The following is a 27,229-nucleotide window of genomic DNA, read 5'->3' on the forward strand; positions in this document are numbered from 1 at the left end:
TCTGAGCCCAGACAGACCTGCAGCGTAATCTTCTTTAAACACTTTTATTAAGTAGTCTAATTGCGGTTTGGGCTTTCCTGCTGCGGGAGAAAAGTCTTTTTGGTATACAAAAATGTGGCACATTCCAGGCAGTGGGCGAGGAAAACAGCATATCTAGGAATTTTTGTCTCTTTCCCACTAACGCTCCTACCCAGAAACAGTACAAGCCTTGGCATCAATGCTTTCAAAGCCTTCAGGAAAATGTTCATTTAACTAACAAAATAAAAGACCAAAAGAGGCTGAAAAGAAATAGATAGCAATATAGCAGCTCCCTGTAATATAAACATGGAAGCACACAACATGGCAGAGCAACCACATGTCAGAATCTACTTGTTTATGTGTGATGCATTTTAAGCCCCGGCTTCTGTCAGCAAAAATGGTTCTACTGAAAGGCTGATATAGTACTTCTAAAGCCACCACTTCTGTCACTAAATATGCTTCGACTGGAAACGAGTCATCATGAAAGATGTCGTCTCTACGGATAGGTCGATCATCTTTATTACTGCGCAGGCAACTTGTCACCAATGCAAGGAACATTTTGAGCCCCCACTTCTGTCACCAAATGTGGTTTCACTGGAATGCTGACCTTAATTGTCATTCAGGAAGCTGTCGCTAAATGCCTAAAATGATTTTTAATACTCTGCAGGTAACTCATTTTAAAACAAGCAGGGCATTTTGAGCCCCCACTTCTGTCACCAAATGTGGTTTCACTGGAATGCTGTCCTTAATTGTCATTCAGGAAGCTGTCGCTAAATGCCTAAAAGGATTTTTAATACTCTGCAGGTAACTCATTTTAAAACAAGCAGGGCATTCTGAGCCCCTACTACTGTCATCAAATAATGGATCGACTGGAATGCTAATCATCCTTAAAGATGCCGTAACCCCATAACATAAGATCATTTTAAATACTGATAAGGAAACTTAATCACAACTGGTACCTCTATCACCAACTATGGTTTGAATGGAAACTCGTCTTCTAAAGACAACATCTCTATGTACCATAAGATCATCTTTGGTGACCAGCATCATAACATTTTGAGCTCCCACTTCTGACACCAAATATTGTTCTGCTGGAACGCTCCCATCCCTGTGGTAAATCTCCACACACACTATCATCTAAGCCCTTCATTCCGCTTGACGACAACACTCAACTCAGTCATTATTTGCAGCCCACAGACTGCACTACTTAAAAGATAATGAGCAAACTTCTTTTCCTTCACCGTCTCCTTGGCAGGTACGATTGATCCCGCGGTTTTGGAGCACAGGGATTATCAAAGGATTATCTAAGAATAATTATGCCGCCAAGGTCGACGTGCCGCTTTCATGTCGACGATGAGGTGGGCCCGTGATGCGGCATTGTGTTTGTTGAGTGATAAAAAATAATAATGAAATAAAATACAAAAAAATTAAACAACAACAACAACAAAAAGGCGAACGGCAGCACCACATGAATGCAAAATCCAGACCCCAGGCTGAGTGGTATAGCACAAAACTGTATTTTTTATAATTTACTTTGTAATTGTTTTTATACAGATAGTTCACCCTTTATAGTTGTGTTTAGCGATGTGTCTCCTGCATGCGCAGTAGGCCATATTCAACCGTTGGTGCGTAAATCAGTTTTTTACGTACCTGGTTTGCACTCTGTCAAGGTGCGCCGATTCTCCCGTAACGACATCTGACACACCCACCATGCGTACCGGCGTACCAACGACAGAATGGGAGCTGCGCGCCTTTTCTGACTGAAGCACACGAGAAAAGAAGCCCCTATGTGCACAGATCTACTACACTGTTTGACATTGCAAATAGCCTGCTTGATGATGAAATGTTGCCGCCACGAGTGAAAATACAATTAATGCCTTTACTTCCCATTCAGGGTTAGTAGTAGTCGCTCGCCACATCGCAACCCTCTAGCTCCGCCCCTGGTCATCACAGTAACTCCGTACTCGCCGTCGACCAAGCAGTAGAGTGCGGCAAGTGCGGCAGCGTGAGCAGTGGTTCCTTTACATGAGACAGGACTAACCCTTAAAACAGGCTGAAAACAGAGTATATAAAGTACACTATAATTTTTCCGTCTGCAGCAATAAAAAATAAAGTTCCAATTTATAATGGTCATGGTCTAATCTCCACCCTCTCTTTCGGTTTGATTCCTTTCACAGCCAATTTAGGCAGCTCGTTTTACATTAGTCATTGTGAAAATTGAAAAAAAGTCCAACAAAGTCCTTTCTTGCCATGCTTAGGCCGGTTATGTGTATCATCCTGGTAAAGACGACATAACCTCTGTAGTGAAGGTAATAAAGGACGTCAAATGCTTTTAGATTCCAAAATGGTGCTCAACAAATCTCCATCCTTTCTCGGTGTAGCCTTAGCCCGATATGGACTTTAAAGTCCTATTTCAATTCCTTCCGCTGCCTGTTTAGGCAGCAAAGCCATTTGAACTGAATCCATTTGTTATAAGCCATGTTTTCTTTTCATTATTCAGTTCAGAAATGAACAGAAATGTCAAATAGTCCTTTCTTGTCATATGAATGTGAATGTTAACCCCACTACGCCCTCCATATAGTTTTGTAGCACCAGGTTACGTGCATCAGCTTGATAAAGACGACAATCTCCTTGGCTAAATTAAGAGAAGGAACGCAAGTCCAAGGCCCAACAAAGTTTGGCTGTCAAATTTCCATCCTTTCTTTGTGCAGTGTTAGCACGACGTGTACTTTTAAATGACAGTTTCGAGTCCTTCCGCGGCCCATTTAAGTATCAAAGCAGCTTGAACTGAATACATTGCTCCCTCCCCTGGTTACTGCCTTGCTCAAATGCTCCTGTCCCCTTACAAGTGCTAAAGCTAATGATGCTATTTTCAACAGCAACAAGAACAACGCAAAGCCTACAGGAGTCTTTTGTTCCATGCAACTCCCTTTGAGAAGAGATTGACTGATGCTAAAAACTAACACAAAAGACAACAAAGATGGCTGACAGCCGATGATTTGTTTTTCACAGCCTCCCGTCAAATGATAATTTTTTTTGTACCGAATTGAGTCGTCACGATGAAGAGACGGCATCGGGATGTCGCGATACAAAATGGATTAATGGATTGTCATTAACACAAGTACAAAGTTAGTCTGACGACAGCGTCGGCGGGTGAAAGCAGCCAATCGGATGTGAGGACAATGGAGGTTTAGTTAGCGAGAACATAATGCAGATGGAACCATTTCAAATTATTGTTCATTGTAGACTAAAAATTTGGAGATTACGACTCCCTCTCAATGTGATCAAATATGAGAGGCACAGTAAACCCCCGCGCGACTCAGGGGGAGGTAGCGACCAAGCCCTGCAGCGAATAGTGAGTAAGTGACACACCGTAAAACTGTTTAGAACTGCCTATGTTAATAGTTTTAACTGTAACTACACCACAGACCATGATCCCAAGTCATTACCCTTAAAAATAAATGGCTTACAGGTGATTTGGTTTTGAAAAAAAAAAAAAAAAAAAAATGCACCCTGACCCTAACTACAACGCTGCAAACGTCTACTAACAACCCAGGTTAAAACTTAATTTCTAGTCGAGATGCATAACGTAAACATACTTCCTTGACACAAATTACTACTTTCCTTTTAGCCAGGGCTTTGGCGCCATCTTGCGGCATTTTAGAGCGTTAGAGAACGAGCCCAAAAGCTCCGATAGGTGAGTTTTTCCCAGCGAACAGCTTGGCTTGGTACTCTATGTGTATTTGAGAATCGTGGCGTTGGTGGTTGGAATCGGGCGGCGTTTACGGCGGTGTCTGAGGCTCACCAGTAGTGGAGGAGATGTTGACGTCGATGCTGATCTCCGGAATGCCGCCACCCTTCAGCGCCGCTACGCACGTGTATGTGCCGAAGTCGGTGAACTTGAGGTCGATGATGTCCAGGTTGGTGGTGCCGGGCGAGATGTCCGTGTCCGTCTGCGTTATGACCATGCGCTCCGAGCTGCGCAGGGCGCGGCCGTTCTTCAGCCAGCTAAAGGTGAGCTCCTCCGGGGGCGTCGCCTCCACCTGTGAAGACACGTTTGTGTAACTATTTTCCTCTTGACAAATACTTGTTTTGTTCTTTCACTATCTGACCTGACACGATATCTTGACTTCCCGACCGATCTGGATGTTGTCGTCATTGTGGTACGGGTCAGGAGTGATCCAGAAGCGGCCCTTTTTCAACGCTAGGGGAAAAAATTCAATCATGTGTCTAAGATTAAAATTGGTTAACTCGGAGCTCAGAGCTAAACATGGTCACCTTCAAAGTAAGGCTAGAGATAGCGATAGAAAACACCTTCTCACTTGTTACCAAGGGTAGAGACATATTGGCGTGCCATGAAAGCCTGTGGAACCTCACTCCACTCTCTTTGCACAAGTCTTGCAATGACTGATGCACTTTATGTACTTAAATCCTCGTGCTCCTATTCCTTCCGTAGCCAGTTGAGGAAGCAAACGAGCTGAACCCTAATGAATAGCTCCATCTGCAGGGTCGCTGCGTCACTTAGTGTCTACTGCTGCAGACGTTTCATGCAAATTTTACTCGTTTCTACGCCTCCTAGTTCAAATCTCCTTTTCCGGCTATTTTATCAGGGCATAAATATTGGATAGCGAGTAGGCGTTCCTGTAATTCGACGACATGCACGTACAAGCGAGATAAGTGGGACGGCTACAAATTTTGCCAGACCGCTCACTCGGGTATCATGGAATCTCTCAAAAATATTTCAAAAAGAAAATATGATCAGGTGAAAAGTGCTCGCTCGGCAGACTTTATCGGGTGTCGGTGTTCCGTCTTACGGCCCCCGCCCTTTTCTGATAACCAATTCCTCACAAAAAGTCAAATGAATCTTTAATTAGGACTCTGACAGAAAACAGAACTTTCCCATTTGCTGCAGAGATAAACTGCGACTCTGACGATTGTAGTACAATTTTCCACAACATCATGCATTTTTCACCGGGGTGTTTTGCTCCACGCACACACAGGACAAAATCAACTAACCTCACAGACCTCGCTAAGCTTATATTGGGAAAGTACAAAATAAACAAAGCTTGATTGAGCTACTTTATTTTTAGACACAAATCAATAGACCATTTTGAGATCCCAGTTCTGTTGCCCAATATGCCTGTAGTGAGCTTGCACATCTCGCCTCCAATTTACCAGCTTGTGGAATAGTGAGGAGTTTTAGATGATCGCGCAAAAAGAAAATATAGGTTCCATTTTAAGATCCCACTTCGACTGCCAAATATGCTTCTTTATCCCGTATAGAGTTAACATCACAGGAAGAACGCCCGCATGTCAGCATGTACTGGGACACTAAAACAGCTGGATACTGGATCCAACTTCAGTCACCAAATATTCTTCCTTACCGAATAAAGACCTAACAGCAATTTAGGAAAAACACACAGGACACAACATTGCAGAGTGACCACATTTGAGTCTGTACCGGCTTCATGTGAGACAGACTGGTTCCCACTTCTGTCACCAAACACGCTTTGATGTCCCATGAAGAGCTAAGAACTTCACAGGAAAAATAACACACTGTACATATCCGCGACCCTTGTGAGGAAAAGCGGCTCAGAAGATGGATGGATGCACATAACATTGCGGCGCAACCATGTGTCAGAATCTACCCAAGTTAATCCTCATTAAAGACACCAGATTCATGGTGAGGGATACTGGATCACACTTCTGTCGACAAGTATGTTTCCGTGCACCTTATAGAACATCACAGGAACAACACATTAAAGGCACAACATTGCGGGCCTACTGAGTATCAGATTCTACTGGAATGCTAATTGTCCTGATGAGTCATACTTCTGTCACCCAATGTGCCTGCAGTGAGCTTGCGTGTTATCCTGTGCTTGTTGTGGGAGTAATGGGGAATGTCAAACAATCACACAAAAAGAGGGGGGTTAAGGCTTTGGTGGCTCATGTCACACGGCTGCGACGCAACAGCACCACGGCGGAGTGTCTTGTGACATGCACACACACAGCCGGTCTTCCTGGCTGTGACACGCAAAGCTACACAATAGCGTGGCTGATGTGTACACATGCAAATGAGAGAGGACGTTCCAATGTGTTTTTCCCTCCACTGGCTCTAATGAATTCCGCTGGCTTTTGTGTGAACGAGAGGAATCATTATCCCTCCAACTCATTTCTCATTTTTTGCCGTCGTTCCATCTTGACAGCCGGCAGCCCCTTAGCTCTTCGGGGGGAATATCAGCATGCCAGGCTGGACCGGTCTCTATTTACGGGCCAGATGGAAGTCCCTCTCCCCTCCCTCCTGAAGGTTAAACTCCAAACTGCGTCGACAGGCACCGGCCAGGTGCACCCGCCTTTCATCTTGCCATTATCGCCCTCCGCACGCATGCTGACGCTTCGGAAAGCCAAGGCCTTTAACGGAGGGATGAAAGTCGGAATCATGGCTTTCAAGCTTCAGGCGGACCGTTTGCGTCAAATAATCCACAAAAACACACATATATGGATGTCAGTGGTCCACGTTTGGCTTCCCCCTGCCATTAAAGTGGGGTTCATCAATGGAAATAGATGCTGAGATTACTCCAGAAAAAAACGTTTTGGGGGAAAATGTAGCTCTAAATTAGACTTTACACCGATTTGATCAGGCTGATCGGTATCGGCCGATATTTAGCATTTTATGCTGATCGGCTTTAATGTCATAATTCGCCGATCCGATCAATGACTCCGCAAAAGACATTAACTCTGCCTCGCCGCGTGCACGGTATATTTGAATCCAAAAGCTAGTTTATTTTTAGCCTTGTTGCGTGTCTTTTGACGTAGTACTGTAAATATCTGACGGCCAATGAAGTTACTTAAAAAAAAAAAACGTCGGCGGTGTGGGACAGACAACACGTAACCGGATCAGACGACAAGACAAATTTGCTCTTTCACAATTGAACTGTCAGACTACTGCAATAAAATCTTGTATTCCGATACCACTGCATCCCGTTTTTTACGATCATTGGGCTTTATCTTGTCAACTCAAATGCGACGGGATACACTCATTACCGTGGCAACGACAACAAGAGTGGATCGCGCAGACTATTATAAAAACTGACTGGACAAACGTGTGTTGGTGGTCACCGGTGCTCAGGACAGGAGAGGACGTTCGTTTAAGGCTTGCTTGAGGTATGTTAACTTACTTTTAATACAATACGGCTCACAAGCAGGCAATTAAATGTTACGTAGCCTAGCAAGCTAACGGTAGCACGAACGGTTGGACGTAAACATGCCGCCGTTCTGTCGAATCATGCTCTTAAAGTTTTTGCGTGAGTGAAGTCATTTAATTAAAAATAAAGTCATTTAATTACAGTAAGTTAGCACCCATTATTTCTGTCATGTAATGTTGGTTTGACCTGACTGATTAAAATACACGATCTGACTAGAGCAGTGATTTCCAACCTTTATGGAGCCAAGGAACATATTTTACAATTGAAAAATCTCAAACAAAAATGTCACAAAAAGTGGATATATTAATTACTGCATGTACTTCCTGTCATCTTATAGAAGACAATTCATTTGTTCTGTCTGTCACTATGCCTCATTGGCAAAAAATAGAGGAACAAAGATACCTTATTGTAAATATCATTTTTTGAGCAATTAAGTACACGCGTATATACAGTCAATGAACACGTCATTTAAATAGACACATTGCTCCATCTTGTGCTCGGATCGGTGATCGTTTATCGTTTTTTTAAACTCGCTGATCGGTCCCAAAAATCCTGATCATGTAAAGCCTACTTTAAATTCGCACAAATGTTTGGGAGTCATCATTATGCATGATGATTACAGTCCAGCAAGCGTCAAAGGAATAACTCGTTTAACGGCTTTTTCTTTGGCTTTTTGCGACACTAAAAGGGGAAAAATTGACAATTCAGAATTTGACCCAAAAAGTTTGGAGAACAAGGAACGGTACGTCGAGTTACAAGTTCTCCCGGTGTTCAATAAAAGTCTGAAATGTGCATCTGCGACGCTGGCTCTCCTTTCCCACATGTGAGGGCGTAACTGTATGAACTAAGTAATATGGGCTATTTCACGTACTGTAACCCAAAAACCTTGTGGTTCAAATCCCACCTCGAGAAACTGCTACACTCCAGCCGCAACATAAGAGGGTCAAACTCTTTGTATTATGTCAGCTTGTTTGCAAACAACATAGTAGAGAGGAAGTGTGTGTGTGTGTGTGTGTGTGTGTTTAAATGTGTCAAAAAGTATCACGTCGCTCTGTCACATTGGCAACACTTTTATTATTTTTTTTTTTTTCTTGCTTACTTTGCATAGAGCGTCGCCCCACATCCTCTCAGCATGTTACGCCCGCCCACCGTCCTTGAGAAGTCCTCAACACACACACACGCGCACACACGCGCGCACACACATGAGCAGATGGTAGCATTCCCGGCCATACTGTCCCACCAGCCACACAGCCTTCCAGGGCCTCGGTCTTCCCGGCAGGCTGCTGGCGTCCGATCTTGTTTGCTGACTGCGCCGTTTTTTTGTGAATTCATGAATGATAAAGTGTGGTGACATGTTTTATTTGAGACATTATGGGTTGTTTTTTTTTCCTCCCACCAAAGTCACCACCACCATCAACTTCACAGCTCACAATTTTAAGTGTTGCTCATCAGGATGCAATCTGATCTCATCTGTGCATCCAACAAAACTCAATGCAGGTAAGCTTATCCATAGGCTTGGATGGAGTGTATCACATCTCACTGAAAACAAATGGCACTTGCACGAACACACCACTACTCAATTCAATTGAACCCTAACCATTTGTGCACAAACAATTAAACAAAAAAATGTTTTCTACAATACAGGATGGACCAAAAGTAGATACAGTGTACAGTGATCTGTCGCTTTTCATGAGAAATTGTGACCAAACCCTCCCATGATTAAGGATTACCGTACACAATTGATTGCCCGACTCTAATAATGTTATTGCCTTAAAGTCTTCAATGAACCTTTAAATGCATGTTTTTATGCGTAGTATGCGGAGAAAACCCACGCAAGCACAGGGAAAACATCGCTGAACCTCTGAACTGTGAGGCAACCTAACCATTAGGCCACCCTGCTGCCCACATTATGAAACATCCATCCCTCTATCAATTTTCTTAATACTGTTTTACCATTTTTCTTCGAGAACAGGAAAACACTCAAAGAGATTTGAAATCTTGTCCACTGTTTTTCGTAATCCTGTGAACTAATATAAACGACCAACAAACTGTGAATAAATCATAACCGCCTTTGTACCTTTGTCAGGGAGAAAACTTTAACAACAAACTTCACATAGGATGGCGGTTTCGATCCTAAAGGCTCAGAACTGTGAGGCAGACATGTAAACCACTCGCCCTCCCTGCTACCTCCACTGTAAAAGCAGCAAATGTATTTTTAATAGCAAGTACTGGTGATGCTTGAGTGCTTTGAACGTGCTAATTTCCCAGACAAAAAAAAAAAAAACGAGTTCTTCCTCTGATACTCGCTAAACTGAGGTCTAGCGATTTATCACTGAAGGTTTGTTCCTGTCAGAATGTAATTTGGAGCTCGTGTTTCTTTTCAAGGCAATTTTACTTGAGAATGTCCATTTCCCAGATATCACTGCGTGTTGCCTATGCCGAATGTAGTCGAATATGTCCACACGTCGGCAAGGTTAAACAGCCTTTAAGATGCACTAGGAAATTGCTATTCTTGTTTTTCGATAAAGCCTCACACACACACATTTTTGTGGCTCCTGTTGCTTTTTTTAAAAACAAGTGGCTCAATGGACACAAACATGGTTGCTTCATATAGAAAAGGACATTCCCGTTTCCACGGAAACAGCATCACAAGTCAAGTAATGTAAGTATCTGTCAAATGTCAACATCAATTACGATGTGGAACGCATGCATTTAATTTTCCTATATTTGTAAATAAGACATAAGGGTAAAAAAAAAAAAAAAAAATATGGTGCAAGTTTAATGGAGCATAAGCACAAAATAAATAAGAAAAAAAGGAATAGGAAGAGTAAAACAAAATTTAGATACAAATTTAGATGGAGTAAAATAAAATTAACTGAATTAAAGATGGTGCGAGTATGCTGGAGCATAAGAAATTAAAATAGATGTAAACTTAAATTCACCAACTTAAATAGAATTAAAAACAAAAGAAATAATGTAAATATAAGATAACATATATATATATATATATATATATATATATATATATATATATATATATATATATATATATATATATATAGGGTACAACAAGTTGCAAGTAAAGTATAATGCTCTCAATCATGAGAAAAGGAAAAACTACAATTAACTTTGGTAAACTGAAATTAAATATAAAAACGATCGATGAAAAACACAAAATATATAGACCGTAAGATAAAACCAAGGTGCAGGTAAAAGATATTTTAAAGAATATATTAAATGAACCAAATTGAAGACGAAAAAGATTTTAAAAGATTTTATAAATAAATAAATATTAGGTTAAAAAAAACAAGATGCGGGTAATACAGTATAACAAAACTAAAACTATAATAGATCAATAAAATCAATAAAGAAAAGAAAAATTCTAAATCAATTAAACATTAAAAAAGATGGTTAAAAAATTATTTAAAAAAATGTGCAAGTAATATGCTTAATCATAAGAACAAAGAAAATATATAAAACTGAAACAAAATTAACTTAAAAGGCAGTGACTTTATTGCAGTATATTTTAGCCTGGTACAGGCTGTTCTAATTATTAGGTACACCTGCCTATACTCTGAGACAATAAAAAAAAAGTACTAACCCTACCCCTAATAACCAACACATTGTTAATACCATTTTGGATTTTTTTTCTCTCATTAGATTGTGCAGAGTTTACCTAATGTAGTGGCCCGGCCGAGTGTCTATATTTAATAAGAAATCGCTGACGAAAACCTGACGACAGTACACGAGTTCAACAGTGTGCAGCAGCACATCAATGAGAACGGAATATTTACCGCAGCGATTGCCTGCAGTGACGCCCGACATCTTCTGCCTAATACAAATAAGCTGGCGGCCTCTAAAGTTGTCAGGGATATGGTGAGCGGCACAATACAGTTGGAGGGGTTATCTGTCAGAGAAGGGGGTAAGCTATCAGACGTGATTGGTGGATGATTTGATTTTCATGCCAGAGACTTTACGGCTGCATAAATAAAACGCCTTCCGCACGCGGGCTTAGTTTAGCACCGAGGCGACCCCGTGAAGTAATCTCGCAGATGAAAGCGGCGTTCTCTGCAGGGAAAAGCACAAGTTCAGGAACATGAAAGTCAGCCAATCTGCTCAACTCGGATTTGGAAAAGCGGGAAAGCAAAGACGGTTTCCCAGAGTGTTGCTGCTGCTGTTGTTGTTGTTTTTTCTTTTTTGGTGGATTTCAATAATTTATACTTGATGGCCTTTGGGGACTCTTTTAAGTCGTCACTCTTGGTAATAGCGGCCCGATATAAGACATAACACACAAACGTGTTACAGATGTTCTTAATAGGTAAGATCCAATGCATTGAGTCAATATGTAATATTTGTTTTGGCCTTTACTCTGTTTCTTTGTCATTATTATTCTTAGGCCAACTGAAAAGGGATTTCAAGGGCTTTTCCATTTTGGAAAGGACACGGGAAGTCTGCCATTCTGGTTTGAAGCGGATATTTTCTGGACCACATATTCTAGACAGGTGGATGGCACTGCGTTGGTAAAAAAAAAAAAATATATATATATATATATATATATATATATATATATTTTTTTTTTTTCCGTTGCGTGTGGCAGAGCATGGCGATGGAGTTTCGTGGCAGGAAACTCATAAATTGAGTTTGAAAATTCAGCCCTCAAAGCTAGCTTCTCTTATCTAAATGAAATTTGATTGGATTATCTATCATGAGTAAAAAAAAAAAATAAAAAAAAAGTCTCAATAAAAGGTGCCAAAAAAGACACAGGAAGTCTGATGTGTTGGTTGGAAGTGGTCACTTTCAGGTCATTTGTCATCTGTGAAGTGAATTCAGATTTGTTTCTAAATTTATAATACACGTTTGAAGGCAATTGCTGAAAACGTGCAAAGAGTGAGAACTATGTACTCAAATGTGGGGATATAGTGTTGAACAGTTTTTCACCACTTCAATTGACCTGATTATTTGAGCGTGGTTATAACTGCGCCACATGACACATATATTGTATGAGTCGCTCCTCTCCCACTATACAAGAACTTTAGTGCCTTCATTTGCACCAGCGGTTATTCGGCGCAATTGCGAGATAGTTATTATTACTAGACCCATTTCTACCACTCCAGCAGGCAGTTAGCTAGCCTGATATGCCTTCACCCCAAAAATGCATCTTCACTGGATGCCACAAAAAGCCTGTTAGCTCGCGAGCGAGCTGGTAGCAAGCGCGTCTTGTCGCGGCGTGAAAAGCCCTGCGTCTACCCGGTGGACATATTCATGCCATCGGATTCTCTGAGCAGATATATTTTCACAGCTAAAACATGTAGGGATTTGTAGGCATGAGAAAGTTTCTACACTAAGTAGCATCCATTTTTCAGCGCAATGTGGTTGTACGCATTCAGAGCACACGCTCACAGAGTTTGAGAGTGGAGACAATACTTTGATTTTTCAAGATTTTAAAGCCTCATTTTATATCCTTGGCTCTTTTTTTTAAATCATTCAATCATTTTTGTTTAATCGTTCAAATTTGGCAGTGTGGTGAACAACGCTCTTCTCTGTGGTCTGTCAAATTTATAAGACATTTAGTTTCACTTTACAGAGACTTTGAGTGTGTTTAAGGTTCCAGTCACCTCGGACGACGATGGTGGTGGACTTCTTGGCCGGGTTGCCCACGTTGTTGCTGGCCACGCAACTGTAGATGCCCGCCTCGTCCGAGCTGATGGCGGGTAGCGTGAGCGTGCCGCCCTTCACCATGCTCCTCTGCGGCAAACTGTCGTTGGCGGTGAACCACGTGAGGAGTGGCGGCGGCTCCCCGCCGGTGGTGATGCAGACCAGCGACACCGTCTGGCCGGGGTTCACTACGATGGGGTCCTCCACCAGCAGCTTGATGGACGGTGAGGCTGTTAAGGGGAGGCAGAGTGAGAAGGTTTACAACACGCGGTAAGGCTACATATTTTAATTTTATGTGCTGCTGTTTTGGTTGGCAACAGAGTTGAAATGGACTCAGCGGTCAATACAGCAGTATATGTGAACAATGGCGCCTATGTACCGAAATAATGACTGCTTTTGGCAGCGAGGTGCACCCTGGACTGGCTGCCAAACAATCACAGGGTTTAGTTTTTTATATATATATTTCTATACATTTTGACCATTATTTTTTTTACAGTTGCAACTATGTGGATTCATACTCAAATTAATAAATATCCCTGTAAAAACATTAAACGTGATTGATTTTGAAGAAAAAGGAAAATTGCAAAAGATGGTAATTTTTTTTTTGTCATATATAAAACTACCGTTTTCTACAATTTTTCTTAATTTAGAATTTATTTTAGTCAACATTTAGTAATCAAAATGTATACACATATATAACAGTGGAGGCACGGTGAAAGACTGGTTAGCACATCTGGCTCACAGTTCTGAGGACCGGGGTTCAAATCCCGGCCCCACCTGTGTGGAGTTTGCATGTTCTCCCCGTTCCTGTGTGGGTTTTTTTCCAGGTACTCCGGTTTCCTCCCACATCCCAAAAAACATGCAGGGTAGGTTAATTGAAGACTCTAAATTGCCCGTAGGTGTGAATGTGAGTGTGAATGGTAGTTTGTTTATATGTGCCCTGCGATTGGCTGGCGACCAGTTCAGGGTGTACCCCACCTCTCGCCCGACGATAGCTGGGATAGGCTAAGATGAATGAATATATATGACAGTACCGTTTTCTAAAATATTTTCTTAATTTAGAATTTGTTTTCGTCAACATTTAGTAATCAAAATGTAGTTTACCAACTTCCTCACTTGGTTGAGTTACTACACTGTTAATTCTGTTCATTCATTCAGAAGATGACATTGTGGTGGTCTCAGACGTGACCAGTACCTGTCTTGTTGGTGAGCCGGAAGATGACGCTGCGGTCAGGAATGCCGCACACGTTCCTGACAGAGGCCACGCAGCTGTAGTTGGCGTAGTCTTGCGGTCGCAGGTTCTTCAGCTTCAGGATCTTCGTTTCCCCCTGCAGCTCGGACGACAACCACGACAGCGGTATGCAAATGTGTGCCAGGACACGGATGCAGACAAAAAAGGTCACAGGGATGAATATTTATATGCGTCGGAACAGTGGAAAACGCGGAAATGGGTATGCCCTGGCAAATGTGTCACGCGGCACCATATGGACGTCTAGATGACTCTTGAGTCAATAACGGGCCCTGTCGCTATTTTCCAGCAGCACTGATGGGCTCTGCAGGGGTTTTTCGCCGCTGAAGCAGGACTCGTCAGCCATTACCCCCCCTGGTCCGGAAGCCTGTGATGAGGATGGGAAGCGTCGATCCAACTGGCTCTGATGGTTTGGGAGCGAGGGGTCGAGGGCAGATTAAAAACAAGAGTCAGCGGCAACATGGCCGCCGCTTGCGTCTCCCTCTTCCACTCCGAACACACACATGATCGAGCTGAGGAAAATATATCAGGGCTTTAGTATTGTCATTAGTGGTAGTAGTAGTAGTAGTAGTACAAGTAGTACTAGTAGTCGTAGTAGCAGAGTGGTGGCTTCATACATGAGTGCCTTGACTTGCATGTTTTTGAGATACAAGGTACTCTAATAGTTAACCAACGCTAACGACTATTCGTAGCATACATCTTCCTAAATTCTGTTTTACAAAAAAACAATGAGCTGATTAGGCTGTCTAGTTGGCAGAAACTAATCTGCACCCAAATTTAGCTTTTTGGCTCACGGGGGTCCTGCTGCACCGAACCATTACAGCTATCGATTTTTAGCAAAACAAGCCTATGTATCTAACCTAACCATTTTAACTCAATATTGTCTCAAACAAAACAGACAGTTATCTAAAGATACACATAGGCTTACTTGACACCAATAGACAGCCCTTAATCCCCTTAAATAAGAAACCTGCTTGTAGCGAGCCTCCAGCGGACTTACAAGACTTCTAACACAATTGACGTGTCAATGGAGTTAAAGGATTTGCTTTTAAGCTATGATATAACACTTTCGATTAGTTGATAAATTGTGAAAATAACAGACCTACGTGGGGACTGAAAAATATGAAATTGACTAAATTTGGACATGGGTTTCCACCCAACAGCAACAATAAATACCTGTCAGAATGCACAACATGAACTGCGTGGCATTTTTTTAGCTATTGGTAGACGCTATCCTCGGTGAGCCCATACAGTTAGTAGATCAGCTGTTTGCCTGAGCACCTGCAAACCTTTGGATAAATCAGGCCCTAACTGTTGATACCTTTCCCAGGCCTAAAAAAAGATACTAGGTATGCTCCCAAACTGTAAAAGTGTACAAAAACAGTATTTCAGGGTACCACCCCACTGACAAACCACAATATGGCTACAACAGACACTGAAGTACTCCAGCGAATACATTTGCTAACTCCGAGGTAACCGTTTTACATCTTTCCCAGGACTATAATGGTACCATGTGTTTTCACAACATTACATTCAAGCAGAACCTTTGATGGTATCAACCTAGTGAACCCTTTTTTCCTAAAACTATGGGGGGCATTTACCACCGTAGGGTTAGGAAACTACAAGTTTTCTGGTCTTCTGATCCATCCATCATATCGCACCTCAGACTGTCCAGGAGATCCCCAAGGAGACCATGCGGCAATCTACAGTGCACTAAAGTACTGCAAAGAACAGATTAATGCAAAACAAAGTCAACCACATTCTACCTCTTCAAGGGCCCAAAAAGTACATGTACTGTATGTCCCCAAGACAATGTCAAGCAGAATCTTTAATGATACCAGCCTAATGACCCCTAGAGGAACAATTACCTACATAAAGAAACTCAGTTCCCACCGTTCAACTGTTTTCTGGGCCATCCACTACACTACTGCTATGCCACACCGCAGACTGTCCAGGAGATCCCCCACGAGCATGCCCAGATAGAGGAGTGTAGGGAATGCATACATACACACAGAGCCCATACACAAGACTGAGTTTTCTTGAGAAAATTTGTATAAATTGGATCAGCCTAGGATCCACTTTGATATCGAGTATGATTCCGAACCTAGTCTTTGACGTAGGATTCCATTTCTAATGATCACCCTTGGGTGATGTAGTTTTCAAGACCAGATTTTGAATTGGAATATTTCATTTGTTGGGATCTGATATGTGCGATTTAAGTGTCCCCTTCATTTTTTGAGCAGTATAGTTGATGTCAGATCTTCTAATCTTTCTGAATCTTTGAGAACTCTACCGACCACTGACTGTCTATTTGCTAAAAACAACAGTTTACAAATATTTGAGTGTCCTATGACTTTTCCGCACCATGCCGCGTCTGTCTTACCTGCGTGAAAAAGGGCTCGTAGATCTCCACGCCCTTGTCCGAGCCCTGGGTCAGCACCTCGCGGCCGCGGTGCCAGCTGTAGCGCACCGGCGGGTTGGAGTTGGCCACACAGCGAAGGAACACCGTCCGCTCATAGTAGAACTGCTCCTTCGCCTCCCCAATGCTCTGGTGCACCGTCACCACTGGGTCATCAAGGTCTGGAAACAAGAAATGGATATTTTGCAATTATCTCCACTGGGCAGGAACTCAATTTTAATAAAGCCCCTACGTATTCTCCAAATAATCTCCCAGCTCTTGATTGCGATTAACAGTGTGTAAGGGGGCTCAGTTATCTGCTCCAGCGATGAGGCTTCAATATGAACTGCTGAATTTGACAGGATGCAGCTCAAGGACACTCCTCAGTCGCAACTGTTCCAATCAAATGTGAGCTTCAGCAATGAAAACAAACAGGACATGCTAAAGCTCCTTCCACACTGCCTATTGAACGCTGCGTATTTTCCTTGTACGGTCCCAGTTGACCTGTGAATTTGTAGGCCTCCGAGGTAGTCGGGATTGAGGTGTGAAATATCACTACTCCCACCCTGTTGGGTTGAAAGCAATTGTTGTTGTTTTGTTCGAGAAAAGATGACACGGAATAAGGGCTCGATCTTTGAATTAACCAGCTTCAGATGCAGTATCGCAGGTTTGACAGAGGCAGGAATTTGGGTAAAACGTTTACACCACTCGAAACTCACTTCTCTCACCCTGTTGTGTTGAAAGCAATTGTTGTTCTTTGTGTGTTTCGGACAGAGTAGGGGGGAGTCAACATGCAAATGTGCTGGTTTGGGAGGTACTATAAGAGGCGAGACGGTCGCTGGGTAAAAGGGAACCAAAAAGCTGCAAATTGGCTGCGTGAAAAGGAAGAGCAGAAAAGGCAGGATTGTGGTGAGAAGTTGAACACCCGTGTCTCACTTAGCCGGCCATGTTGTGTTGAAAACAATTGTTGCTGTTTTGTATGAATAGCACAGACGCACAACGAAGGGGCTACCCGTCACTTCTGAGGTCAGGATGGTATGAACCCAAGACTCAGTACTCTCGGCCTGCTGCGTTGAAAGCAACGGTTGCCGACATTTTCCGTGGTACATTTTTCTGTGTGACCACCATCAAGACACAAATAGGGGGTCCGCGAAACCAACTTGTGAATTTGCTGTTGGTTTTTTTAATGCAGCAGTTTTCGCTGTTGACAGCACAAGACAGCTTGTCTTGAGGTCTAAAGTCTACTCATGAATTTTCTGGCTTTTTCATAGGTCGCTGTTGACACAAAATGGTCAGCTATTTTAGAAAGGCACTCTAAGTTGATTGAATGGATTGAAAAGGTAATCACCTCACCAGGCGGTGGCGTCGGGTCTTTTAGCATGCTAATCGGCACCTTTTCAAAGAAACCCATCTACTTGGCCATCTAGCTTCCCTTTTCAACTCCACGAGTGGAGATGCAACACAAGGGAGAGGATGAACATATGGCTCCGCCAAAGAATGCTGATTCCTGCCTTTTGTAAAAGACATGTTCTGCCCCTGCAACCCCTTAATCAAAATCTTGCAGTGGTCAATACTTCATCCAGGATCCATTACGGCCTTTTACCTTTGAAGGGGGCAGCAGAGGGGGAAAAGGGGAAGTGACGAAGGATGTGTGGGGCAATCGCGGGGGACTTTCTCAGGAGCTTTTAAAGTAAATACACCGATTCATTGCCGAGAACTTGTCCCACCTTCTTGCTCATCGGATACCTGCAGTCCATTTGCGACGTAGACACACACACACACACACACAGTGACAGCTCTGCTTAGAGCTACATGTGAGGGAAACAAATCTTCTCTCATGTGGTCATTCCTAATACATTGGGAATGACCGGAATTCAGACATTTCCCTGAGGAACTTCACTGATGAAAATATGTCTGACTAATTGTGTCTTTGTAAATTTTTGGTGTGTGTGAAATGACTCACTTCCAGCTTTAGGTTTGGACCTGTAGCGCCACCTGTTGCTTTGACATGCACATTTTACCCCCGCTCCCCCAAAATACCAATATACAGTCTGTGTGGACTTAATGCTAGTCAAACCGACGGTTGACTAATGAATTAATTAAGAGGTGTGTCTAATAACACAATTACATGCTCAGAGGATATTAATGGATAACTGAGGAGTATGATAATTGCATTTATAGAAATGAATAATCTCACCCCCTTTTTCCACAGCTTAGTCTCAAAATGATCGTAAAACTATGACGCCATGTTCTGTCGTCCGTCTGTCTGGGAAACTTACTGCCAACTGGGGCTCATTTGGACACATTCCTTAGTTGGAGATCCTATAAGTATGAACCCTAGATTTGTGCCAAAGTGATTCATACCAAAATGGCTGACTTCCTGTTCAATTTCGGGCATGTGCCCACGAGACTTTTTTGTGCATGCTGTTTTGGTAGACATGTCCACACAATTTCATGTCGATCAATGAAACTGGTATCAAGTTGCGTCAACATGCCTGAAAACTCGCCAAAGGGATGTTGATTTTTGTGAACTGTGCGTCTGTGAAGCCCTTTGAAATTATTTTTTGATTGAAGGCTATGTAAATAAACTTGACTAATGTGGGCAGAAAAAAAAAAATCTGTAAATTAAATGCAAAATGTAATATAGTGTACATTTTATGCATTTACGTGCGCATAATTGGTCAACAACCCACTTTTGGTTCCCGACCCACCAATTGAGAATTGTTGCATCATTGCATTATTTTCGTGTGTTTGTCTATCAGTTGGCCGGCAGCAAAGCGAGTAGGGCTAAAAATGAAGTGGATGCTCCGAGGACACGCGCACGAGAGAAAGAGAGAGAGAGAGAGAGAGAGAGAGAGAGAGAGAGAGAGAAAGAGTGGAGAGATAAATATCGAAATATGGAAATGTTTGTGGCGGATTTAAAAAAATAAAAATAAAAGTTCCACCCCCTTGAATCACCATGTAACGATACTGCTGCATGAGTACAATTAACTCCTAAAGTCACGCCTGGATGGCTTGAAATCCTGGAGAATATGGGAAAGTGTCCATGTTGCTTTTAATGGTACTCAAGTACCTATGAAGAAAAAGATAAGCCTTTCATTTCGGAATGGCAGATTTTTTTATTTATTTTTTATTTACAGGCTTATGAAAACATTTGTCGGACAAATAGGCAGACAGGTTGGGATGAAGGACTCAAGAAAGGTGCTTCATTATCACATCAAAACCCCCTTTCATGTACCGCGTATACCAGCGCATAAGGCCCACGCCAACAGCAGACCTTTTCTTCTTCCTTTGGAGCCTCTTGAGTGTTCGCCTAACGCAACACTTCTCCGCTTTTTCTTTGACTTTGATGTGATTCTTCCTCCTCTGATCCCCTGAGATGGATCAGGAAAGAAAACAAATCGGACGCTGTCAACCATGAGCATTCCAGGACAGAACGATGATATGACACGGCGATAATTGATAAAATTGGGAACATCCAAGATACACGACGATATCTATACAAGCATAACGTTTTACTTGTCTGCAGAACCATAGCATCATTGGAGATGTGATATCATGATGTCGGTGCTTTGCTCACTACACAAACTCGATAACCCTACTCGCCTGTTTTTAAAAGGGCTGACAGCTGAATAATACAGATTATGCAATAATTAATTTTGGGAAAAATCAACGATATACATCACAATAGCTACAATACAACACAATATCATCAGTCAGTCACAGTATCAATACAGTACAGTACGATGTGATACCAGGGTGTTATCCTTTTGTCTCAAGTTCAGGTTGATAACATTTTCATTGTCGGTGCCCCTAGTGATTTTAGTTCCTTATGCAGTACGGTAAGTCTGCTACAGTTTGCTCATCGAGTTACATTGCTGTATATCATGAAATAGTTTAAATTCAATTGCTTTCAAGGTTTCATACATTAGCCGACCCAATAGCATAGTGAAGGATTTGAGCCTCTGGCGCCAGCGCTAGCAAAACACTTTCCAGATACAGTAAATAGGAAGTGAACGCAAGACTGCACTCCGCTCAAAGGTCCACTCTGCTACTTTTTAATAAATACGCCTCCAGTCTCGACTAAATGACACACGCTCATGCACAGAAGAGACTAAAGATGACAAACGATATCAGACCGACTGGCGCATAATGCATAGAGAATCATACGGTTGCGATTTTAAATATGATCGAGCGGCCACCTGAGTGTGCGTGTGTGTGGGCTGCAATGCATTACCCCCATGCTGGTCAAGAGGCTAATAAGCACTGTTGGTGATCTATAACTACCATTGGCGTGCTGATGGAACACATGAATCCAAGGAGGTAATTTTCCATCTTGCCAACGCCGACCTCTATCTCCGCAATAACCCGCTCCTCCTGCTCGCTGCGTCTATCTGCGGATGGATGTGTTTTGTAACAGTCCGCGTGAGCGATGGGCCCCGCTCTGATGATGACGCCGCCACCTGTGTAACAGAGATACCTGGCAACATGGCTCTCCAGGGGGGTGAGGAATGGTAGGGGGGGCTGGCTTGGCCAGATCCGAAAATATGACGGTCTCACACACATGTCAGTGTCAACAGAATGATATACATTTTCATTCACATGGACTCTCTTTTGTTTCTGGCTATGGTGAATACTAGTGTAGTGGTTCACCTAGCCAGCTGTCGTGTGGTTAATTCCCATTGATCGGAGATTGGATCGGCTACACCAAAATCAGTCAATCAATAGAACGGACAACAAATAAAATAGACATCAGCGTGGTCTCATGGCTGTGAAGCAAGTACAAAGGTCAATAGACGTACTGCATGAGAGAACATCACAAATCTTCAACTACAAACAACTTATTGGATCAAATCTGTGACAAAGAAAAAAACAAAAGATATCGGCATGATTTCATGACCACGCAGCAGGTGCAACCCTAAATGACTCAATTGATAAAACAAACAAAATGATCATAAGCATGGTCTCACAGCCATACTGCAAGGCAAACCTGAATAACAGTACAGCTCACATCGAAGACAACATAATGCGTATACTTTTTTTAAAGATACACGCCCCCTTCACATGCAATCCTGGTTCAATTGAGTAAGTTAACGCCCACGACCGACTATTTGCGGAAATACAGTAATCCACAACCAAAGCAGCACTTTCTCCACTTTAAACACAAGCCCGCTCATCAGCAGTCAGCTCCACAATCGGCGGGTAAACCTGCTTTTATTCCATTAGTGCGCATAATCAAATGGATTATGTTGACCAACAAAAGGTTTTAATGCGCATTTAATTGGTCCGGAGTTTATGGCTCGTAACTCCATGAATGTGTATTACCGCGACACTAAGAACAGAGTTACGATGCAGTAAAGAGCGCATGACTAGCTTGTAATTATTCATCAGGAGAGGGTTGTGGCGGAGTTGGAACCTATCCCGACTGTCATTGGGGGCATAATGCTCGGGTATACCCTGGACTGTCGCTGTTTTTTCGCAGGGAACACACAGACAAATAAGCATTTGCAGTTATATATACACCTATGGACATTTAATAGTCTCTCTTTTTTAAATTTAGCATGTACATCGCTCCACAATCCTCACAGATGACACTTTTTCAAAGTGCCCTCCCTACCCGTGGAGAAATGCTTTATGTACGCGTGTGTGCATATGCGTGTGTGTGTGTGTGTGTGTGTGTGTGTGTGTGCGCGTGCACGCGCGCGCGTGCTGGGTGTAATGAATGTCCTGTTCATCCACTCACTTTGCATCTGTCTCTCCCCATGTTCTCTCTAATGCATCTACACAGCAAAACAAACACAACCCAACAACACAAAACATATGTGACACAATGCAACTAAACAAATCCAGAGATACAGCAAAGGTACCATCAAATGGCAGTGTCCATTTGTTTCCTTGCTGTTGAAAATCCTGGCAATCTAAAACTTAGTAGCAACAACTGGTAGTGCTGAATGTAAACCATTTTTCAGCCAACCAGAGACCAGAAGAAAGGTTGAAAAAGAGGAGGGATTGATGTGTGTATTCTCACAAAACCCGGCCCCGACTGTGCGGAGTTTGCATGCTCTATATATATATATATATATATTTTTTTTTTTATTTATTTATAAAACAAAACAAGAACTCATAACTGTGACTAAAAATATGAACAAAGCAAAACAAAATCAAACTCAAGTTGTACATATAAATGGGAGAAATGAAGACATTCTAATGTAGCTAAGTATTAGCAGCAGCTGGTTGCTAACACATGTTCTCTACTCATTCAAGGGGGGAGGGGGAGTAAAACATTGCCGCTTTTTGTAGTTGAGAAATCTCTAAACTATTCATTTAGTGAGGAATAAAGTATGGATAAGAGAGAAACGTCATCATGTAATCTGTAGTTATTCCACGCCAAACCAAATGCTGTGAGAGAGCAAAGAGAGCGCAAAAATCCAATGAAAATAATAAATACATCAAAATGCTGCAGTTAATCTCATTAGCATATCGGACACAAACACAGTCAATTATAAAAGAGGAGGTGAGGTCGAGACAATCCTCTGATAAGTCCTTGAGAGACTAATGGGCAATCGTGAACCGCCGTTACCTCCATTAAGCAAACATTTCCATAATGTACGTGCATTGTGCGATGCCATCGCAACGAGGCTCGAATCATTCCTCCGCACCGTTGCATTTATCACGCCGCCTCATTTACATCCAAAAGCACTTAAGAGACGCTTCGCACGCATATATCATGAGACTTGGAAGGTGCGGCTCAGCAGGCCCGTCAAAGATTTGGATTCCTCCAAAAGGCTTCAAAAGTAGGACGCCTGCATGTTTTTGGGCGTGTCTTTTTATGGGTCTACTCATGACAGACATTTTTTTTACAATTTAGTGTGCATGAGGTTGCTAAGTGAAACTGGCTTTTGGCCGGACTTTTAAACTCGACTTATTGTTAAAGTTTTGTGTTTTATGGCAAGTCCTCAAACTTCACTGCCACACTCCATCCACATACAATGACAAACACTCAAATACTTCTCAATTTAGACGCAATATAAGATATGAGATTCCAATTTGGTAGCAAATGGGACAAATAAAAAATAAAGGACTTTTTTGAAGGACCCCTGCAAATGGCAGAAATGGGCAAAAAGACTGAAGTGGTTGACTCAAACCACGGTTACAGACTTCCTACTCATTTTATGGTATGAGTCCTTGAGAGTTTTTTTGTGGATCTAATTATGATAGACATGTCTTCCAAAATTCATGCTGCTAAGCGAAACCAGTGTTGGGGGCTGAAATTTTAAAACTCGGGAACGTAGCATACGCATCAGGCGGTCGTGTATTTGATGCCAGACGAGCTTGAGAGGAAGTTGTTGCGTCGGAAGTGGATAAAGCAACGCCTGAATAAATACCTTCAGCGAGCATCTCCGTGAACGCCACTGATGGAAGGCAAAGACGCACCAGCTGACACACTTGTTTTGTTTGGCCTGGTGTGTGTGTTTGTTTGTGTGAAGGGTGTTCATGCAAGAGTGTCTTCTTGAACCCGTCGGGCAGCATCTAATTCAGTTTCCTCCATGCGTGAACACAAATGAATAACAATAAATATATAATAAAATGAACGTCTTGAGAAAAGTCAAGCAGGTGATAATTATCCATGTTTTTTAAATTTTTTTTTTTTTTTTTTAAACTTTTTTCTTGCAGCGACAAATACATTCAGAGGACAGGATGAATGCTGCTGTCGCCCTAAAAGATGATAATCATTATCTTGATTTGGTGGTTCACAGATTTAAAAAAAAAACACACTGTTATTTGTTTTGTTTCAGTATAGATAAACATGGTCACACACGTGTAATAAGAAGAATAAGCTCAAACAATAACGTATTTGACTTGGTAAACTAGCACGCGACCTGTTAGCCAGGGCGGCTCCTGTACTGGGTGCTTTTTTGTAAGTGTAAACACAAAGAGTAGAGGCGGTCCTTAGTTTACGACGGTATCGGCGTACGACATTTCGAGGTTAAGAATGCAAGGTGAGATTATGTCATCGCTTCTTCATGCGATTGTTTTATAGTTACGTGTGTGTAAGTGTTTTTCCATCCAAATATTTGCTGTTACTATGACTTTACTACTGGTTAGTGATAGAATACGTTATGTTCCAACTGATGCACAAATTTGTGTTACCTCCCCAGCGTCGGAACGGAACTCCGCTGTAAACTCAAGACCCCGTGTACTGTTTGTAAACAAATTAACAGACGTGACTTTATTATAAAATCTATAAAAACAAATCCCTTCGATGAGAAATTGTGCAGCAAGCCAATAAAACCTCACCAGCCACCCATTTTGGGACCCATACTTTCAGTTTAAGAACCCCTGAGTTCTGAACATGCGGGCACTGAGCATATTCCCTCCTCATTTGGATTAGTTCTGTTTGACTGAACAAACGGCTTTGCCTTTGCATTGTTTTCGACGAAGACGTCGGAATTATGCGGCATTGCGCTAAATATGACTGGCGTGACTTCGCCGACATCCGCTAACCTCTCTGAGCCCCCACTGCCAATAAAACAGATCAGGTGGATTAAACACACTGACAAACTAACTTCCAAAACCATCCCTGTCTTTTAAAAAGTGTTTGCTTTTTGGACTCTATCCCCCTTCAGGGACTCACGTCCATCGCCGCAAATCTCTTTTAGCTATAGCGGTCAATGAGCTCCCTGAGCCTGAAATGAGGTTCCTGCCCCCGCACAACTCTTAAACCCTCTTCAATCAGCCAAACATTAGCCGCTGCGGCAAAACGCAAAACAAAATTAAAGGAAAACAGGCAAAGCGAGCCCCCACCTTAAGATGAGGATCGATTCATTTTAAGAGTTGGGGCTGGTTTGTTTTATTAACTTTACTCGGGACCGTCCCCCGTGAAGCTCAAACAACAGAGGTGTCAGCAGGTAGAAAATGCGCTTTGTTGGACAAAATGTGCTCGCGCGGAGTTGGCGGTAGAGCAATCATCGGCTCCCGTGGGCCGCCGGCTTCGGTTATCAGTGTAAATGATGGCTTCCCGTGTCACTGCGCCTCTATCTGCCATCCATCTCGCCGTCAAAATGTCCTTTGATTCCATTGATGGGGAGTCACGCCTTTATGAAGCTGGCTTTGATCTAATAATACCTGCATATATGAATAAAATCTTGGCACGATTGTTATGAAACCAAACCCTGGAAGGGGCAGCAAACCCTTGTGAAAGCCACATCCAAAAGATCACTCTGGGTTTGACATGTTTTAAACTTGCCATGTGAAAATATAGTGGAATGTTTGCAATGGAGACATAAAGAGTAAGAGGAGCAAAAAATTGCCACTTCAAAACAAAGTGGCAAACTGTTGTTTTGGACATAGTCAAATGACAATATTTATCGGTGTACTCGTGATAGACGTGCCTACACAAATTCACGTTGCTACGTTAAACTACTTTTCAAAGTCAACCTATTGAGAGTTTTGTGTTTTAATAGCGCATCATCAAATTTCAAATTGCTCCACCCACATGCAAAGAAAAAAAAAAACCTCAAATATTTAGTTATTTATATTAAGGTAGGGATTGACATCTGTACAGTATAGGGGTTTCACATTTTGTAGCAATTGGACTAAATCTCTGAGGACAAGCTCGTCTGGAAATGGCTAACATGACCTTTAAAGTGGCTGCTTGCAGATCAACTCATGATACACGGGCAAACCAAATTTTATGTTGCCAAGTTCAACTGGCTTTGGGGGCTGCAGTTTCAGTCAACAGGTTAGAGTTTCATGTTTTATGGCTATTCTAAAATTGTCTCCATTTCAACTCCTGGGATTACATTTGCGTAAAGAAAGATAAACAGTGGTACGATGTTGTAAAAGTTGGAGTTCGCCCAAACCTTCCGAATGTGACATGACATGAGGCTTCCGCTAAATCGCGCAGGACTTCCTCAAATGTCGTGAGTGTGCAAATTATTTCTCATTTCTACCTTTAAGTTTGAACATCCGAAAACATCGTACAATCTAGAGTTTGACCAACATTTTGGCAAATGACGTCACGTAGGACTTCCGCTAAATTAAGCAAGGCTTTCTAAAATCTCACGAGATTTCACGTGCAACTTATTCCGTAGTTACACCATGAATTTTGAAACATCATCATCATCATGTGACTTCATACAAGGCTTACGCTGAATTCATGTGATATGTCCTAAAATCTCTTGAGACTGTACTTGTTATTTCTCGGTTACACCTTGAAGTTCAAACACCCCAACTATTCTACATTATGGGGTAACACTAATATTTTCGTATGTGACGTACTATACGTTGCATAATTTTAAACTATAACCCTAAACCTACGAGTCTACATTCACTGTATGCGTTTTATTTATTGATGCTGTGTTTTGCAAGTAGAGTGTATTTCCTCTCCAACATGCCGACTCATTCCATTATGGAATATATTGCATTCATCTGAAATTGTTCCCTCGGGAACGCAATTAGAGCTTTCTAGTTTGTATTTACTCGTCTGGGGAGCGACCTCAAACTGCCATCCAGCTGAAGGAGCTAGGAGTGGGAGGCCCTCTTTTGATTATCCCCCGGTCTTCACGCTGCGCATTATCCAGGACCTCCACCACCGTCTTGCTGAATGACTTTCTAGTCAGCGACCTCTCCAAATAAGCTGTTACCACGCGGCAGCGACGTGGATAAGAAAGAGGACTATATGAGGAAGAAGGGAGGATTTTT

The 27,229-nt window shown here is 42.3% G+C and overlaps 1 protein-coding gene across 1 annotated transcript in view; it reads right to left on the minus strand.

Moving 5' to 3' along the window:
- LOC133417081 (MAM domain-containing glycosylphosphatidylinositol anchor protein 2-like) overlaps nucleotides 1–27,229 on the minus strand; it is a 152,195-nt gene that overhangs the window by 60,075 nt on the left and 64,891 nt on the right. The window contains exons 5-9 of the mRNA XM_061704566.1: nucleotides 16,511–16,707; nucleotides 14,074–14,206; nucleotides 12,839–13,108; nucleotides 4,131–4,222; nucleotides 3,824–4,061 (exon numbers count right to left, since the gene is read on the minus strand). Coding sequence (XP_061560550.1) covers nucleotides 3,824–4,061; nucleotides 4,131–4,222; nucleotides 12,839–13,108; nucleotides 14,074–14,206; nucleotides 16,511–16,707 — 930 coding nt within the window. The remainder of the gene's footprint in view (nucleotides 1–3,823; nucleotides 4,062–4,130; nucleotides 4,223–12,838; nucleotides 13,109–14,073; nucleotides 14,207–16,510; nucleotides 16,708–27,229) is intronic.

The sequence above is a fragment of the Phycodurus eques genome, chromosome 18 (genome assembly GCF_024500275.1).
Source record: "Phycodurus eques isolate BA_2022a chromosome 18, UOR_Pequ_1.1, whole genome shotgun sequence".
NCBI lineage: Eukaryota > Metazoa > Chordata > Actinopteri > Syngnathiformes > Syngnathidae > Phycodurus > Phycodurus eques.